The 17,307-nt window shown below is 58.3% G+C and overlaps 3 protein-coding genes across 3 annotated transcripts; all 3 read right to left on the bottom strand.

The window, feature by feature from the left end:
• Positions 1-452: 452 nt before the first annotated feature.
• On the bottom strand, positions 453-3,701 carry LMXM_29_1610 (putative ferric reductase; the record flags this gene model as incomplete). Its single annotated transcript, XM_003877258.1, has 1 exon — positions 453-3,701. The coding sequence occupies one exon, from the start codon at positions 3,699-3,701 to the stop codon at positions 453-455; it is 3,249 nt and encodes a 1,082-aa protein (XP_003877307.1).
• Positions 3,702-11,079: 7,378 nt separating this feature from the next.
• LMXM_29_1600 (conserved hypothetical protein) lies at positions 11,080-12,681 on the bottom strand (the record flags this gene model as incomplete). The annotated part of the gene is made up of 1 exon (XM_003877257.1): positions 11,080-12,681. The coding sequence occupies one exon, from the start codon at positions 12,679-12,681 to the stop codon at positions 11,080-11,082; it is 1,602 nt and encodes a 533-aa protein (XP_003877306.1).
• An 874-nt stretch (positions 12,682-13,555) lies between these two features.
• LMXM_29_1590 (conserved hypothetical protein) lies at positions 13,556-14,689 on the bottom strand (the record flags this gene model as incomplete). Its single annotated transcript, XM_003877256.1, has 1 exon — positions 13,556-14,689. One exon carries the CDS (start codon positions 14,687-14,689, stop codon positions 13,556-13,558), a length of 1,134 nt encoding a protein of 377 aa, XP_003877305.1.
• Positions 14,690-17,307: the final 2,618 nt, after the last annotated feature.

Raw genomic sequence — 17,307 nt, 5'->3', positions numbered from 1 at the left:
CGACGAAAACGTCGTCTCACAGCCGCCATCACAGCCATCGAACAGCAGCGCCAGCATACCTCACTCTTGCCATCATCGCAGACCACCACGCCACCTCTCTTCTTCGCCTGCAGAGAGAGAAGGCAGACATGCACTGCCTCCCTCACCCCAATACACAAACACAGACACGTGCACGCAATGTGTTTCTGGGGCATCTCCGTGTCCGGTGAGAGCCCCACGCACCTCGAAGAGCACGCATCCACCCCAGCACGTACGTGATTCCAAGAATAGATGGAGGAGTTGGGGGGCGGAGGTGCGGTACGCGACGCTCTCTCCCTCTCTCTGCCTATCTTGATGGCGCGGCCGCAAGTCGCCAACAGACGCTAGCGAGGAAACGTTCGTGAGACGGGAAACCAGCATGGGAGATTGGCGGGGCGACGGAGGGAGCGCACAGGCACGCGCATGAGCGAAGCCTAGAAGCAGAATTCTTCTTGGTGCACCGCCACACCGAGCTGCGCCCCTGAGGAAGTGACCTGGCGAACGAGCGAGTTCGGACCGCACACAAACAACAACGTGCGCGCCCGGTCCAGCCTCGAGGATTTCGGGACACCAGATCCAGGCCGCTTGAGTGCCTCGCGGATGAGGCGATCGACATCGGGGCGCCCCAGGTGCAACTTCAGCGCCACACACCCGCTGCCGCTGCCGTCGCTGTCATGCAAGCCCTCACTCGACTTCGTAGCAGAGCTCGGCGCGGACTTGGAAAGCCCATTTGGCACCAAGGCACCTTCCTCATCGGTAGTAGATGCAGTATCGCCAACAACCTTCCGCTCCTTTTTATGCGCAGTTGACTCCGAGGCGCCTTCGATGCGATCCTCACAGTCCTCGGCGCTGGTCGGATCAACGTCTTCCCTTTCACTGCCCATAGACGCAATAGAGAACACCATCTCCTCCTCCGCTTCCCCTTCGTCGTCGGCCTTGCTGTCCGGGCCGGGTGTCGCCGCCGCTGCTGTCTTCTGCTCCCAAGAAAGGGCGCTGTAGAAAGCATTTTCGGTGCTCCCAATAACCTCCGCGCAACTACCCGGTTCGCCATCCAACTCCACAACGCCTTTCCTTGGCGAGAGAGAGAAGGACTTTGGTGAGCATTGATCGCCCAGGCACGCATCACCGTTGAAAAACTGCTGCAGCTCCGTCACACGAGTGACATAGACGTCGAGAAAAAAGTTATCCACTGCGTCGTCAGCATTGCGGACACCCTCGCTCACCACACCGAGTTCCCCATCTAGCGGCTCGTCCTGCTCCAGACGGTTGGCCGGCTGACTGATCTCGGCATTCAGCCTCACATCTTTGGTGATGTCCTCGGGTGCCGCATACGTGTCGATCTTCTTCAGCAGCGCCGTACGGGTCTCAGGTTGACAAAGCACGTTGCCGTACCGCATCGGCATCTGCAGCATGTCTGCTATAGCCTTCACGTGACGCGCAGAGCGAGTAGACCAAATTAGATCCACCCGCGGGCTAGCGCCACTGTGGCCGAGAGCGTGGCACTGACGCAGCAGCGACCCGAGGATCGATACGCACGGCGTCGCGCCGATGCCGCCGGCAACCAGAACAATGTGGTCATAGTGGCGGTAGTCCACCGGCGTTCCACAAGGCCCCTCCACAGCCATTGTGATCTCTTCGCCGCGGCTCACTAGGTCGTACAGCCGCCCCGTCCACGTCTTCGGCCCCATCGACTTGACGTGTAAGTAGAACACAGTCCCTGTCGCGCTCACCTTCGAGCTTCCGACGGTAACCGACTCCTCGTCCACGACGTTGGTCAGCGTGAAGGGGTGCCACTGCAGCGCCGTCAGCTCTGGCACACACACCAGCACGTACTGCCCCGGGTGCACGCGCCGCATGTCCCATCGCCCGGGCATAGAGAAGGCGAGCTCTATCGTGTCATCGCTGATCACGCGCGCGCGCACGACGCGAACCACGGCGGACCGCTGCCACAGTCGCACCAGCTGGTCAGACAGGAACACCGTCATGCCAGGGAGCATGTACATCCAGCCAGCAGAGGCGTGGAAAACCATGGCGGGTAGCGTCATGTACGTCGCGGCGAGGTGCGTGTAGTAGAACAGCTCGTAGTGGCGGCGGCGCACCAGATTGAAGGCGAAGATGCCCATGGCGATCAGCAGGAACCATGTTGTCCACGTCACGACCAAAACGCTGTAGTCGTCGAAAACACCCTTCTTGCACACGCGGTTGGTGACAGTGTTCAGGTTCTGCATCAGATACCCAAAACTGGCGTAGGACACGTAGAAGGCCACAATATGACCGACCGTGGCCGCCAGCATGGCGTAGCCGACAGCGCGGTGGAACCACAGCATGCCATCCCGCGACACGCCAAGCACGCTGACCACCACCGACTGACGGCCCACCGGCAGCAGCAGCAGCGAAAGGAAAAGGATGGCCAGCTGGCCCAGTCCGCGGCCCCACCGCTCCGGCGCCTCGATCTGTGCACTCTCATTCGCTGTCACAGTCCAGGTCTGCTTGTAGTTGTGGTCATGCAGCCAATAGATGAAGAACATGACCGAGAGCAGCGCCGTGGCGGCGACAAAGGCGGCCTCACCATATGTGAAGCACGCGCACAGCAGGATGCGGCGCTGCATCCAGTGCCGCCCGCGCTGCGTCAGCCGCAGCACCAACACAACGATTGCCGTCATCAGCAGGTACGCGTAGAAGAAGACGTTGCCCGGGAACAGCTTCAGCGTCAGGTCATCAGAGACGCGGATCTGGCCGGTACGGAACCACGCGTCCGGCATCTCCGGCACAGTCGTGTCAGTGGTGCGTCTCTCGCGCGAGATGCTATTGCGAGCGAAGGAGGCAATACTGTTGGAGTTGAAGCGGCGCGAGTCGTTTGGCAGCCAGAAGGAGAGGATGGCGCACACCAGGATACCAATCAGCACGCCGACAAGGCGGCACACCTGCTTCACCCTCGACTTCGCCTGAAATGGCCGCATGCTCACCGGCTTCGCCATTGGGTTCGCCTCCGTCGCCACCGCAGCAATTGCATCACCAACCCTTTCCGGCGATGTCTTCCCTTCTCCAGTAGACTGGTCGGAAGTGCTGCTGGACACTCGCGCGCCGGCTGCCACGCTCGCCGCGTCACGCTCGCGCACCGCCTTCGCGGCCCGCTGTAGCATGACCGTAGTGAAGACGCGGTACAGCAGCACCAGCCCTGTCGGCACCAGGACGAAGAAGATGATCACGGAGAGGAGGGAGCTGAAGTTGGCCCCGCGCGTTAGAGGCGTTGCCGGGTACTTGTCGACTCCCAAGCAAAACATGAAGGCGCACCTTGCAGCATTGCCGCCCCACTTGACGAGGAGCGCCACACCAGTAGCGACGTAGAGGATACCCAGAGCAGCCTGAAGAATCACGGAGGCATACCGGTGCATCGTCCAGTAGCGGCCCTTGTGGGATGGGTGGAAGGCGTAGCGCACGTAGAAGAGCGTCGTCTCGATGAGAAGCACCACAGCGAGGCCGGCAAACGTGAAGAAGCTCGTGATGCCGGCGATACCGTTCGGCGTAAAGCCGGCGCTGCGTCGTTGCCCCTCAGGGGTCAGTTGGTAATAGCCCTGCGTCCGCCACACCAGATAGCCAAAGACCGTAAAGAAGACGCACAGCACAGTGCCACCAATGAGGTAGCACAGCTGCGCTGTGAGTGTCAGAGGGGCGATATGCATCATCTTGGAGGTTGGCGCGGCCAAATGGTCGGGTGATTTGCAAATAAAGGACGATCAAAAGTCTCGCTCCCCCCCCTACGCGAAGTCCAGGCGTGCCCACGTTCGTATGCACACACACACGCACACACACACGCACAAGCACACAAAACGAGATGCCGATGCAAATCACCGTAAGCACTCGTACAAAGGGGGGAGGGAGGGGGGATGTTGTGGGGCAAAAACAAAAAGGATCGACTGTCGAGATCGGCAAGTGGATGCTGCGCTGCCAGGATTTGCGCGTACGCGTCTCTCGTTGCGTTTATGCCTGTGTGTAGCCCTCTGATAGTGGGCTTACGCTGATGCAAGGCGTGAGCTGTTGCTGCGATGCTGCCCTGGAAGAGAACAACACACCCGCAGACGCCGAGGCACGCCGGGAAAGATAGATGGCCGTAAGAAAAAAAAACACTGAAGACAGGAAGAACCGCAAAACGAGAAAAAAAAACAAAGAACGAGCGAAAGCGCGAGAGGGGGGAGAGAAGGACGTCCGCCGGTCCAGACTAACCTGGAATCGCGTCACTTGCGCGGTGGTTGCACTGGATGATGTGGACGGTGGCTGGATGGACGTGAAGAGAACAGCCAGAGAGAGAGAGACACCCACACACAGGATCACACGCAAAAAAAAAAGAATCAGGAAGAAGAAGCCTTCGCCGGCAAAGCGAGAGAGACAGAGAGGAGAGGCGAGGAGGGGGAAGTGGGGGACCGAGAGGGAAGAGGCGGGCAGCGGGGAGATACGCTTTTGGTTGGTGCGGTCGGCACACGCTCAATCGAGAACGACAGAAGGAATGTACACACCAACAATGAACGGGCCAGAAAAAAAAACGATCAAAAAAATCTAATTTTTTTTCGTTACTTCTTCAGAGGGAAAATAAAAAAACTCTGGGAAACAAGAACGGCACGGCAACGCACAAAAAAATGAGAGGTGGTGGAGACAACCTTGAAATGCTATACGTACACAGCTATCGTTGTTGCTACCTGCGTGCGCGTGCGCTTGTTGACGGCTCGCTGAATTTCCCTCGCTGTTTGTGTTCTCGGTTTGCCGGGAAATCAAATATCCATACACACATATATTAGATGTGTGTGTGTATGTGTGTAGAAGAGAGACAAAGCAAGCGAAAGAGAAAGGGGAAGGGGGGCACGGAGTCGAGACACCACGCACGGCGAACCAGCGATGCGGGACGGAGGAGGCGAAAGCTGTCTGCGCAGAAGGGGCAGAGAGCCACGCCACGAGTGACAGTGTCGTTTCCCGAAAATACGTAAACGAGTACAAAAGAAGGAGCACGCGAGGAGACGGTCAATGGGGCACGTGCAAAACAGCAAACCGGCGAGCGAGCGAAACACGCAGAAATCCAAAAAAGAACGAAAGAAAAGGGAATCTACCAACCCGCGTACGAAGTAGTGAGGCGAGGAGGAGCGGGGGGAGAGGGGTAGGGGCAAAGAGAGGGGGGAGGGGTGGCAGATAAAACAGTTGAAGAAAGAGAGTTGAACAAGGCAACAGGAACGACCGAACAAGAACATACAAGTGTTTGGCTTTTACAAACAAAAGAAGAAACGGGCAAAAAAAAGAGAAAGGCGGGGATCGAAAAGATAAAGAGATGTGGTGCGTCGACGAGTTATCCTCTTCTATGGTGCTCCTTCGCCTGTTTTCCGTGTTGCTTGCGCGTGTCTGTTCTCGTTTCCGGGGTAGTCCCAACTTAAAATGCGTGCCCCAATACATACACGCACCGATGTTGCTCGAGAACTGCGGGTCGTTCGTTATGCAGAAAACGGAGAGATGAGTTCAACGAGAGACCAAGAAAAAAAAAACGCAAGGACACAGAGGACGAGGGGGGCGCGTGGCAACGGAGACGATGCAAAAAAAAAATCAGGTCAACCGAAAACGCGCAAAGTAAAAGAGAAGCACGGCTGGGAAAGACGAGTGCGATGGTTCAGCACTCAGGATGTCCCTTCCTTCTCTGCCCTTCCGCCCCGAAACAACAACAACAAAAAAAACGAAACGAAAGAGTTGAATGGAAAGAACAAGCTAGACAATAGGGGGAAGAATGCACACAACAACCATGAACGGGCTTCAGCTCACGGAAGTAACAACAGTAAACCCAACGCGTCTTTAGCTTGCCTGTCGCGCCCTTTACCGTCTCTTGAAGAGTTTCCTCTTACCACTTCTCAGATGATGTTGTTGTCCCATGCGATGCAGATAGAACGTGCGTCAGCGTTCCTCGACTACACAGATACGCACACCCACACACAGAGGAGAAGACGCGGAGAGCAGCGAGGGCCTAAAGGGAGGCAAGGGGAGTAGTCCAGGCAGAGAGAGAAAGTGAAAATGAAACACGGGAAACACGGGAAGAACGGAGATATGTTGTTGTTTTTGTCAGAAGTGGGGTTGGTGGGATGGTACGTTGTTGTCAGTCTCCGCTAAAGTTGATGAAAACTGTCTTTCTGCGTCGGATTTGTTATCGGGGTGTTTTTTTTTTGCCGATTCTCTCGGCTGCTTTACGGTGGTGGGGTGAGTGGACGGGCGGACACCGCGTACGGCTGAGTATGGGTGCGCCGCACAAAACTGTGGTGCTCTCGAGTCAGGTCAGAGCTCACGCCTCGACTCAGGTACTCAGAGACACGGTAACGGAAACACACACAAACACACAGACGCACGAGAGACGTACGAGCAAAAAAAAAACTTGGCGCTTCTGTTCTGTACCCTTTGCGTTTTCCTGTCGCTGCAACTGCCGCCTGCCTTTCTACACGGCAACGAGCGGATGCAAGCGTCGCTCGGGATGCCGCAAGCGCGCGAGAGAAGAACAAAAAAAAATGATTAGAAAAAAGACAAGAAATAAAAAAAGACGACTGGGACGGAGAAGTGGGGGGAGAGGGGGGAGTGAAAAGGAAACCAGAAAAGCCAGAGAAGCGAGTGCCTCGTGCGCGACACAACCGAACATGGAGGTGATGACGGCGACGTAAAACAAACGCAAAAAGATGTTGACAAGAGAAACAGAGTAAACAACAAAGCTGAGGGAGGTTGACAAGATGAGGAAGAGAAAGTTGTGGGTGATGCTACAGAGGGCAGAATGGAAACGACAAAGACACACACACACACACACACTCAATAGGGGGGAGGGGGGAAGGGGAAGCGGGTTTACGAGGAGGAAGAGGAATAGAGAGAGCGAGACGACAAGCACGGTGGTGTTGGACGGCGGTCCTTCTGCTGCTGCTGCTGCTGCCACCCTTTGTAGGTCTTCCTTCCCTTATTTTTTTTGTCCTTTACCCCTTCCTGCTGAGGTGCAGTGTATGCGGTGGCAGAAAAGAGGGGGGGAACCGCAGTTGCAGTGGCCTCCGTCGTGCTCACAAACGCGCAACCGACCGCGGGTGGTGAAGAAGGGAGGAAGTGGGAGCGGAAAAAGGCGGCGACAAATAACGCTTAAGCATGCGCCGACACACACACACACACCGGTAGACCAATAAGAGGTTTGTTGGAGGGGAGAGGACGGAGACTGGCTAACGGGAAGGGGCGGGCGGGCGAGTGGAGGGAGTTGCTCGTGTGTGAGCCTGCCTGTGCCTGTGTTTGATGCGCACGCAGATGGACAGTGCTTTATATATATATATATCCTCCCGCGAAGCGCACGATCTTCCTTCTGTTCTTTTTTTCCCTGTTCGCTTCAGAGAGAGAGAGTGCGTGTGTGTGGCGGGGGGGGGCAGGAACAGGAACAGGGGTGCGTGTAACGTCTTTCGCGTCTCGAAGTAGACAACGGTAAAGCGGCCGGGAGAGTTCGGCGATCGCAGTGGGGGGGGGCGCCGTGTTAAGGAGATGGATCAGACGGAAAGGGAGAAGGAAAAAAAACGCATGAATACAGACTACATCATGGGTGTGGGGAACATGCGAGAACTGCCGCCCACCCACCCACCCCCCTCTTCCCTCATCAACGCAACGCTAGCGTCCGCGGCCTATAGTGCATTCCGATTCACACGCCGCACGTGAGTGTGCGAAAGAGGCTTACAGAACGGAACACACTCGACACATGAGCCGCGCGCTTCACGTTCGCATGTCGGAATCCACTAAAAAAACAGTGAAGCTGTTCACATATTAGTTTCTTTGTAGAAGTAGCAGCCGCTGCGGCGGCTCTGATGTGTTGTTGAACACTACGTGGCGACAAGAACGCCACTCAGGCCGGAACACGCCAACCCGCCTCGAGCCACACAAAGCGCTAGAAAACACGTGACCAGCAAGCCATTAACATTTTTCACCATGGGCATCCGCTGCCGCGCAGCACCCCCGCCTCTCCCCGTCCCATGCCACGGGCCACATCGCGTGGCGCCAGGCAGCGGGGGCCACACGCGCCACAGCAATGCGCCGACACCGTCACCCGAGCACGGCCGCTGCCTCGAGCTACACAGCGGCCACCCGCTCCGCCGGCCGCCACCCCTCCCTCGCGCATCGCCCTCGCCGTGGCGCAGGCTCCCCGCACCAGGAGGCAGCGTCACGGCCGGGTGGGGCACGCGCCAGCCACGCTCACACACCTCGTCCACCATGTGGGTGGCGCAGACGTGTTCGCTGTCGCAGGCCGCGACGACGCAACGCCGTCCAGTCTCCCACCGCAGACATCAGCGGCGATGCATCGCTCGCAGCTCCCCACGTCCTGGGTGCGTGTTCGTGCCACCGCCAGATGCGGCGCGGCGTTGGCAGGGGAGGATAGGGGCTGCCTGGCTTCTCCCCACACAGGGCGGGTACAGGGCCATGGATACCGCGCGCTGAGGTGTCCCCCAACAGCAGGGAGAGTGGAGAAGCGGGGAAAGGAGAAACGTGCGTGCCTTTCTGGCCATGGATGGCGGGCTTCACCCTCGCAGCCGATTTCACCGAGTTTTGCACGTCGGAGACTGTCCTTCCGCTCGCATTTCTCGCCCGCGAAAGTTGTGGGGCCGCGCGCCATCTGCAGCAGCTCTTCATCGGATGCGGCTAAGAGGGCCTTGGAAATGTGTGGCCCCGATCCTCCCGGTAGGTCTGACCTACCGGGTACGTGTGGCGGCTGATTCGGAATTCCCGCCGCTCATGAGCTGGTGCGCCATCTGCCGTGCGCTGCCGACCATTCCGGTGATTCCTTGGTGTTCATATGAGTGTCGTCCAATCACCATACAACGGCAAGGGGATATCAGCGCGCTGTGCATCGTTGCGTACCTGGAGAGAATTGGGCGACGCCTTTCAGGTCCTCCTCGCGGCGCTCAGCCATGACTTGTCCCCGGTTCCCTCCAGCGGGATGCCCTCCTCGGCGTCAGGCCCGCCGCCCTTCATAAGAGGGGAGGGGTTTTCGCCCTGTGGGGGGGGACATCTGTTCGGTTTTGTTGTTACAAAAGAGTCCACTGTTGGTGTGCACGGAAGTCTCGCTTCCCCGGCCCGCCTTTTCGTTGTGGCCCTGTGAAAGAGCGGGGCGCGAGCGGCATGGGTGCGGTCTTGGGGGGTCATCGTATCGCTTCATCTGATGTCTCTGCGAATACATAGATCAGCATGAGAAGCCCCCGCCGTCATCGCTGAAGCGTTGTTGTGCCACGCACTTGGCGAAGGTCAGAAGGCCGTTGTGTGGCGATCCTCGAGAAGGTCTTGCGTACGACCCGCCCCCACAATGACGAACTGAGAGGAAGCCGAAAGTACGCAGTCGTGCGTTGCTGCGAGTCCTAACCCCATGCTGGGATACCGGCTAGCCAACGATGGCGCGTGTGCAGGGGTGAGCAGCCGCTTCTCTCCTCAGTGCTGACGTGGCGGTACAGCACTCCTCCGGTCAGGCCGTCCGTGAGCGGGGCCAGTCGTCTTCCCGCGTGGCACGCTACCACCCTCGGTGAGCATGCCATTGTCCTGTTCCTCTCCGGGCCACCCGACGGGCAGTCCTGTCTTCAGAGTTCTTTGAGGGGTCGTGCGGCTGGTGCTGCTCCTCGGCTCGGAGAAGGGTTGCCAGGATCTTCGGCCCGTTAAGTGCCTCTGCTGCCTAGTTCGCCCTTCACCTCTCACGCAGAACAAGACAACGCTTGCATCCGCCTGTTGCCGGACTCGGTACATCCGACATGCTTGACAGTGGTGGTCCTTGTCGGGATGATGATTGGTGAAGCGATGCGCCTACACACTCGTTCTGTTCACCTGGTGTATCGTCGGCAGAAAGAGAGGGGAAGAAAGACCACACGGAGCGAGAGGGGTATGTGCTGTGCAGCTGCCATGCTGTGCGAGCAGAAGGCAGGGCAGTCACCAGAGATTATGCAGGTATGGAGAGGGTGAATGGGTTATTGGATCATGAGACCGCACACGTCGTAGACCAGTCCCTGGACCCTCAGAAGACGGCAGTCACTTGCCCAGTGTGTTAAAAAAGCCCGGCAGCGGGTGAGCGACCTCCGATCTCTCTTCACAATCCCGCGGAGATTTTGAAACACAAGAGGGCAAAATACGGGTTGACGGGGCGCTGGCCCCCTTCGCCTCCTTCCCTTCCCCCCATTCAGCAAACCTGTGCCGTCATGAGGTGCGCTAGCGTGGTGCGAGTCGACGGTGTAGACTGTACCGTGTCGTTCGATAGCAAGAACACGGAGGCGCCAAGGGAGGGGGGCCACTGCAACGCAAGATACTGTACGTCTTTAACATGTCCACTGCACCCCCATCCAAGTCCACACGTACGCGCATGCAACGACAGCTCACCCTAGCTCTGCGGCGCTGCGTGTCACGCTTCCCTTTCGTGCGGCAAAGGTGGCCCCAGTAAGCCGGAATACGTAAGCAGGAGACGGGCGGAAAAAAAAGCGCAGAAGGGTGAAGGGAGCAACGGTGAGGTCAGAATGGGCGGCTAGAAGGTCTGGTGGAGGTTGCGGCTTGTCCGTGACGTGTGCCTGGCAGCTCGTCGGGGGTATCCGTCATCTCAGCACTCGTGGAGCATAGAAGAGGGGGAAGGGGTATTACGAAGCATGGAGAGGGCCGAGAGGGCAACCGCAGCAGCAGCAGCAGCAGCCAGAAAAAGTCCCCTGCGAGACACCACGAGCAGCTACGTGGCGTGCATCACCGCCACGGATTCGCAGCGGAAGGGACGACTGAAGTGGATTGTGTACGTATGTGGGTGTGTGCCTTTTCGCGGCTTGCAGACAGTGGGAAGCTCACAAAGTGCTGGCATGGAAAAGGCCAAAGCTTTCGTACCTTGGTCTTCTCCCCGCCCCCCCCCCAAACTGGAGTTGCAAGTCGCGACAACTCTTTCCAGCGACGGCATGCTCTCGTCTGCACATGGGCAACAAACGGAACAGAGCTGCGAACCGTTTTGCCGTTCCTTCTTCACTGATAACGTGCGCACATATACAGCGCGAAGCCGGGATCACGCAACCACGCGGATACTCAGAGAAGCATCCTCCAGTGTACCGTCGTGCCATTCGTCTCCCTCGCCTCCTCGGCGGTGATCACGGCGCGCTGCACATCCTTGTCTGTGAGGCGACTAACAATCGATCCGCCAAGCAGCGGCAGCCACCACGGCGCCGCTGGAAGCGGTGTCGGCTGCGACTGCAGCCAAGTATCCTCGTCGCTGCTATCGGACAACGACGTCCCGGAAGACGAGTGCGAGGACGAGCTCGAGGAGGAGCTCTCCTCTTCCTCTTCCTCCTCTTCGTCACTGAGGTCCTTGTCGCTGCTGGTGCTGCGGCTTGTGCTGGAGCCGTGCCGCCCCGTACCCGTGGCAGCTTCATCAGAGCCGCCGTTTGCGCCCGAGTGCGCTGCCCCCGACCCGGCTTTGCTCATGGTACCTCGATGGTCTTCATGGTGGCTTGGCGGTGGCCGATGCTGCGACCGCGACGTGGCCAGAGATCGTTTCCGCGCCCGCCGCTCGCGCTCCACAGCGGCCCAGACATCGTCACCGCAGCGCTTCACTAGGTAATCAAACAAAGCGTGTACGTAGGGGATAGCGAGGGCCTCTCCTGCTAGAACGCATGGCTCACCGCCTTCTAGAAAGGCAGCGGAAGCAGGCGTGGTGGGACCACCCTGCACCACGCGGGCAAGCAGTTTTTCCAGTTGGCCGGGCGCTCGCCAAACTGCGCGCGGGTACTTCTGGCGCAGGTCGTCGAGGAGCGATGGCGCTCGCTGGCGGCCGCTGCCTTTGCCCTTTCCTTTCGAAGACGTCGTCATCGCCACTTGGTGCTGTTGTACCTCCATCTGAGTGCGCACGATGACATCGCGGTACGCCTTGAATCCGAAGGCGCGAATGAGCGCGTCGCGGTACGCTGGGCTCGTCAGGTCCACCAATGCACCGACGCCGCTGTTCCAAAGATGCTTGTCAGCACTACTTTCGACAGCAGTATCCATCTCAGCGCCTTTGGCGGGTCCTAGAGCGGGGAACGAAGTTGAGTGCGAGGTGGTCACGGAATTCGCCACCCTCGGCCATTCCTCCGCTAGCTGCAGAGACAGCTTCACCCCGCACAGCATCTGCAAACTGCCCATATGTGAGTTGCTGTACCGCGTGGAGCAGCCCTCTTCCACTCGGCACATGCTTACAGTTGACAAGGAGGCGTGGACTACAACTCCTCTGTCCATGCCGCAGGCGAAGGCGCTGGCTACTGTGTCTGTCAGCATGACCATTCGCCGAGCAAGAACATGGCTATCGAAACAGAGCCGCGTCCATTCTTCACGGTACGAGGCAGTGCTGCTCAGCGGCACCACAAGCAGCACAAACCGGCCTTGCAGAAGAGGAAGGAAGTGATAGCGGAGCTCCTGTGCTTGCTGCTTCAGACGCCACGCGCGATCTCCTGACGTGTGCATCGAAGATGACGCGGAGGCGGGCGCAGATTGATCCGGCGCTGTTGCTTGGCATTGCTCCTGTCGCAACAGTCGCAGCACCTCCTCTGAGATTGGATGTAGAATGGGGTATGTTGGCTGCACGTCGCCACCTTCGCACACGTACGTGGCCATCTGGCCCGCGTACACGACAAGGGCTAGAGGGTCGCCACTCATGTTACCGTGGTACGACTTAGAAAACACAAAACATGAGATACCAAAGGGAAAGAGTTATGTCTCTTTTGCCGCCCCAACAGATGCTCGCCCGCTCGGCAAGCGCAAAACTTCGAGGAGGGAGGGTGTGGGTGAAAGAAACGCGTTGCGTACGAGAAGAAGTTCAACCCGACATCCGTGAAGACTGAGTCGTTGCTCGGTGAGAGGACGCCGGTTACCTCCTCCTCCTCTCTTCCGTGCACATGCCGGCATCCGCAGCGAATTCGCCGGGGCAGCCCCCCCCCCCCAACCCACCCATGACAGTGGAGAAGAATCTCCCCTGTGGCTCACCACGCGGTGGTAAAAACGAGCAGAGGGTCTTGCTCTGCCCTTGCCCTTCGTCAACCTTAGAACCCTTCACGGCGCTTTCTCTACCGTCGCCGCTGTTTCTCGCTCTCCTTGAAGACGAAGGAAGGAGAGATATGGGTAGGGGTGCGTCGGTGCGTGTTCCGCTAGTCGCCCGCTGCTGAGGGGACTGCACAGAGGTAGAGAGAAAGCGAACCATGTCGCGCCCCCCCCCTCATGCACCTGTGCCGGCATGCCGGTTTTTTGACGCTCTGCTTGGTTTGCGCGTTATTGATGCGAATTTGCCACATTAGATCGATAGCGAAGAAAGCGAAAGAAGAAGGCACACACCCACACCCACGCAATGCAAAGCGCACGCGAGTGCGCGCTTCTCTTTCCCTGTCCATGCACGCACACGGAGAAGGCTCGGGAAAAGGGACGTGCGAGGGAGGAGGTGAAGGACGAGCGCGAAAGGGAGAGACGCACACGTGTATACGCCTTTCAGCCCGGGCGCCTCTGTCGCTCTTCGCGTCGAATTGCTGACGCGCCGTCTTTACTTCTTTTTCTTGCTGTTGCGCTCCTGCTCGAGAAGCGGCGCCTCCAGCTTGGGCTTCTCCCGCCTCTGCGCTTTCCCCTCCCATTCGACTGCCGCCTGTGCGCGCTTCTTACCTTCTGTAATACCAGAGACAACCTGCACGAAAAAGCCCAGGAGACCTACACCCAACATTATGTACCTGTTGTGCAACGGCACCTCGTGCTGTTTGCGATCAAACACGCTCTTCGAAGGAGTGGCGTAGCCGTAGACCCAAATTTGCTCCATGTGCGTCGACGTCGCACCCGCCTTGTCGGCGATCGGAATGGTCACGTGAGCCGAGAACTCATGCTCAGTGATCCAGCGGAAGATTATACCACCCTGCCTGGTCGCAGCCGCCGACCCATCATGGGCTTTCTCACCAGCTACGCTTGAAGACTTCGAAGCCCCCCTTTGGTCACCCATAGTCACCATGGCGCTCGAGACGTGCGCAAGGGCTTGCACGTCGCTGAGTGGGTTGCCGGTCATATGGTCCACCTCGGAGCGGAATTCAAACTCGACCGTCGCAGACGGCGGCGCACTACCCTCTTTTATGGCCGCGCGCTGCGCACGTAGCGCCATCAAATCCGCCGGCAGGTAATACACGCTCGCCGTTCCCTGCATCGCATCGCTGTGCCGCAGGTGCAGATCCATCGTGAGCAACGACGGACGTTGCTTCTTTCCGGCGACGGCAAACTCGTCGGTGCTGCCCTTTTTTTTGCCGTTTGTTCGGCCGAGGCCGGCGGCCATAGAAAACGAGAGAGCGGAGAGCTTGTCGTCCTCAACGCTGCGGACGCGCTGGAAGTGCGGAAGAAGAGTCTGCCCCTGGCTGCTGAGCTTCGCCTCGCCGATTGGGATCAGCTCGCCCTGCACCCTCTCCGGGAAGTTGAGGGAGGCGCGCATACGCAGCGTTGCGTTGAAGACGCCAGACGACTGCGTCATGACGCTTACCTGGAACGATTGTGCGAAAAACTGCTCGAAGGGTGGAGTCGTGCGGGCGGCACTGTTGGGGGCTGGGGCTTCGGTCGCTGCTGGCGGCGCTGCTAGCGCTGACACGCAGAGAACGGCCGCCAAAACCGCTACCGCGGCTGCGTGGTCCGTCAAACGGCAAAACATTGCGGCGGATTTACTTATGAGCCTCTCCACTGTCCCCTGATGCGTGTGTGCTTGCGCGCTTGTCTGTACGTCACAGGTCAAAAAAAAATCCCCTCGAGCGCAGAAGTGCTGCCTCCGCTCTTTTTGGCGTCTGCGGCTACCGACGCAAGTGTAGAGGGGAAGCGCCCCAAGTCGGATGGGGGTGGTGGGGTTGTGGCGTTGCCGAGGCGTTGCCAAGCTATGCCAGGCGAAACAGCAACAAAATCCCCCCCCCGTGTAAGCACAGCAGTCAAGAAGGGAGAAGACACGCAGCAAATAGAGTTCGCCCGAGAAGGAATAGGATGAGTGAAGCAATCTGCAGGGATGACAGACGTGCTTTGCACCCCACCCCACCCCCAATGCACGCCCGAAGTGTAACGGAATGCACATGTGCGCGTGCCTGACACGGATGTGTCCTTTCGCACGCTTTGTTTGTTCTGGTTGCCTCCCTCCCCCAGACTGGGTCTCTGGACGAGCGTACTGGACTCTCTGCTTTGGCGTGGGCGTGGGCGTGCTTCATGGCAGAAGCTGCAGCATACGCTTTGCATGTTGGGGGGGGGACGATGAAGGAAAAGGGGATAGGTGGCAAGGCAGCCAGCACGGCTTACACCTCACGCAGGGAAAAGGAAATCTTGCCGGCGAGCAGCATCCTCATGCGTTGGTGGTGCTGCGGTGCCGTTCTACTGCGGAACTTTGCGTCTTTTTTATTTCATCTTTCGTGCGCTGTCCCTTCTTTGTCTCTCACGGCAAACCTCGTTGGCGAAGCAGACCAACGCGTCTATGTTCGACCGAGGCGAGGATGCGAACCCTGCTTCCACTCCATACACTGGGCAGACATTGTGCACCCCTCAAAGGGTACAAGGAGAAGATGAGACACGAAACCGCATTGTGCAACAGTGACGGCACAGCCAACATGATAGGACTGTGAACCACTAAGGCGGATGCTGGACACCACATTGGTCTTTCTTCGAGCAGTAGGCGCCAGATAGACTGCGTCAAGAACATAAGACAGCGCAAGTTGCGCAACTGGCAAGCGATCCAGACGCAAGCTGCAGCATTGACTGCCTCACTAAAGTGCCTCATACGTGCCTTCTGTTGACAGCGCCGTGCCGCATTGCTAAATCGAAGTTTTCTGCATTTGGGCATGTGCATGGTTTGGCAAACAGAGCCGGCGCACTGTTGCCGAGCGCGCAAGACGTGTGGACTGCACGCCACATCCAAACCCCACTCCTCCTCTCCCTGGCAGCGTGTGGGTGTGCCCCTCGTCCTTGCTGGGGTGCTCTTGCGTGCTAAGTTCAGAGTTAAAGGGTTCATCGATAAAGCTTTTCACGACAGCCAAAGGCTGCGGTCAAAGAACATTCAAAGGATCGTGCTCATCATGCGCTGCACCAAAGCAGAGAGCCAGAATGGCGCTGCAAACCTTTTGTTGCTCCTTCTGTGCACCCGCCACGGACAGAGATTAGCGCGGCTCAGCAGGCACGTACCCGACCCCTTCCCCTTCCAGCGCTTCGCTGGTACTTCACCCCACACAACCTGTTCCTCACCGCTCCCCTCTCTACTGCTCGCAGCCGTTTCAGAGTTAAAGGGTTCATCTATATTATGCCTCTCATCGCAGGCCGAGGCCCGTCATCGAAGAACATTCAAAGAATAGATATCATCCTGTCATGGCCAGTGGTGCGCAAGCTCGGTTACAAGGGAGGAGGGGCAGTATGCCCCTCGTCCCTCTCCCTCTCTCCCCCTTCCCGAATACCCCCGTTGGACGGGGCAATAAGAGAGTGAGCGGCGTCTGCGCATTCAGTGAGGAACACAGAGGTCGCACGCACGCACAAGCACCTCTTATCTAAAAGCAAGAGAGCTGTGCCCTCGGCCGTCCAGCATGTCACGAGAATCGGTATGCCGACCTCTCGCCCTCACTCGACGAGCGTAACAGCAACAAGCCAACGGCATGGCAATCCATCTGGCACAGCCTTTGAACCGAAGTCATCCTAAGAGGTAGTACAGGGGATGACGGCCTTCGAACTGTGCGGGCACACGAGACAACACGGAACACCAAAACAGAGCTGCATTTGCAGCTGGCAGTTGCTCACCATAGCAGAAGATGTTGAACGACCCCGTTCAACCAGCGGCGCATCGCTATCCCTATCACGCAGCCTCCCTCATCCTCGCAATCGCGAGCACTCTCACGTCTGTGGCATCACCACCGCTGCCCTTCACCGTCTCATGATGCAGGCACCGCAGCGCAAGCTATCAGGGTGCATTCTGGCATAACGTTTGAACCGGTTACATTCCACAAGGGATAAGAGGAATGACGGCCTTCGAATTATGCTGGGATCGAAAGCACCCAGATCGAGTGACGTGCAACAGAGGTTGGTATCTTTGTCGTCCCAGTCGAGATGGGAAGAAACAAAGCGGACTCAATTTTCGACGCGCAGGCACCCTGCAACTGACGGCGGGGTGAAGGGTAAAGGGGTGGGGGGAGGGGAGGGGAGGGGGACACAGGCGGAAGCAGCCGTAGGGGACAAAGAGAGCAAGGAGAGCCTGCCAGCAAAGTCTTCAGCTCCGCAGGGATTTTTTCCTTTTTTCTTGGGGGGGGGGGTATC

This window comes from Leishmania mexicana, chromosome 29 (genome assembly GCF_000234665.1).
Source record: "Leishmania mexicana MHOM/GT/2001/U1103 complete genome, chromosome 29".
In the NCBI taxonomy this organism is placed as follows: Eukaryota; Euglenozoa; class Kinetoplastea; order Trypanosomatida; family Trypanosomatidae; genus Leishmania; species Leishmania mexicana.
This window is presented reverse-complemented; position numbering and strand designations above follow the sequence as displayed.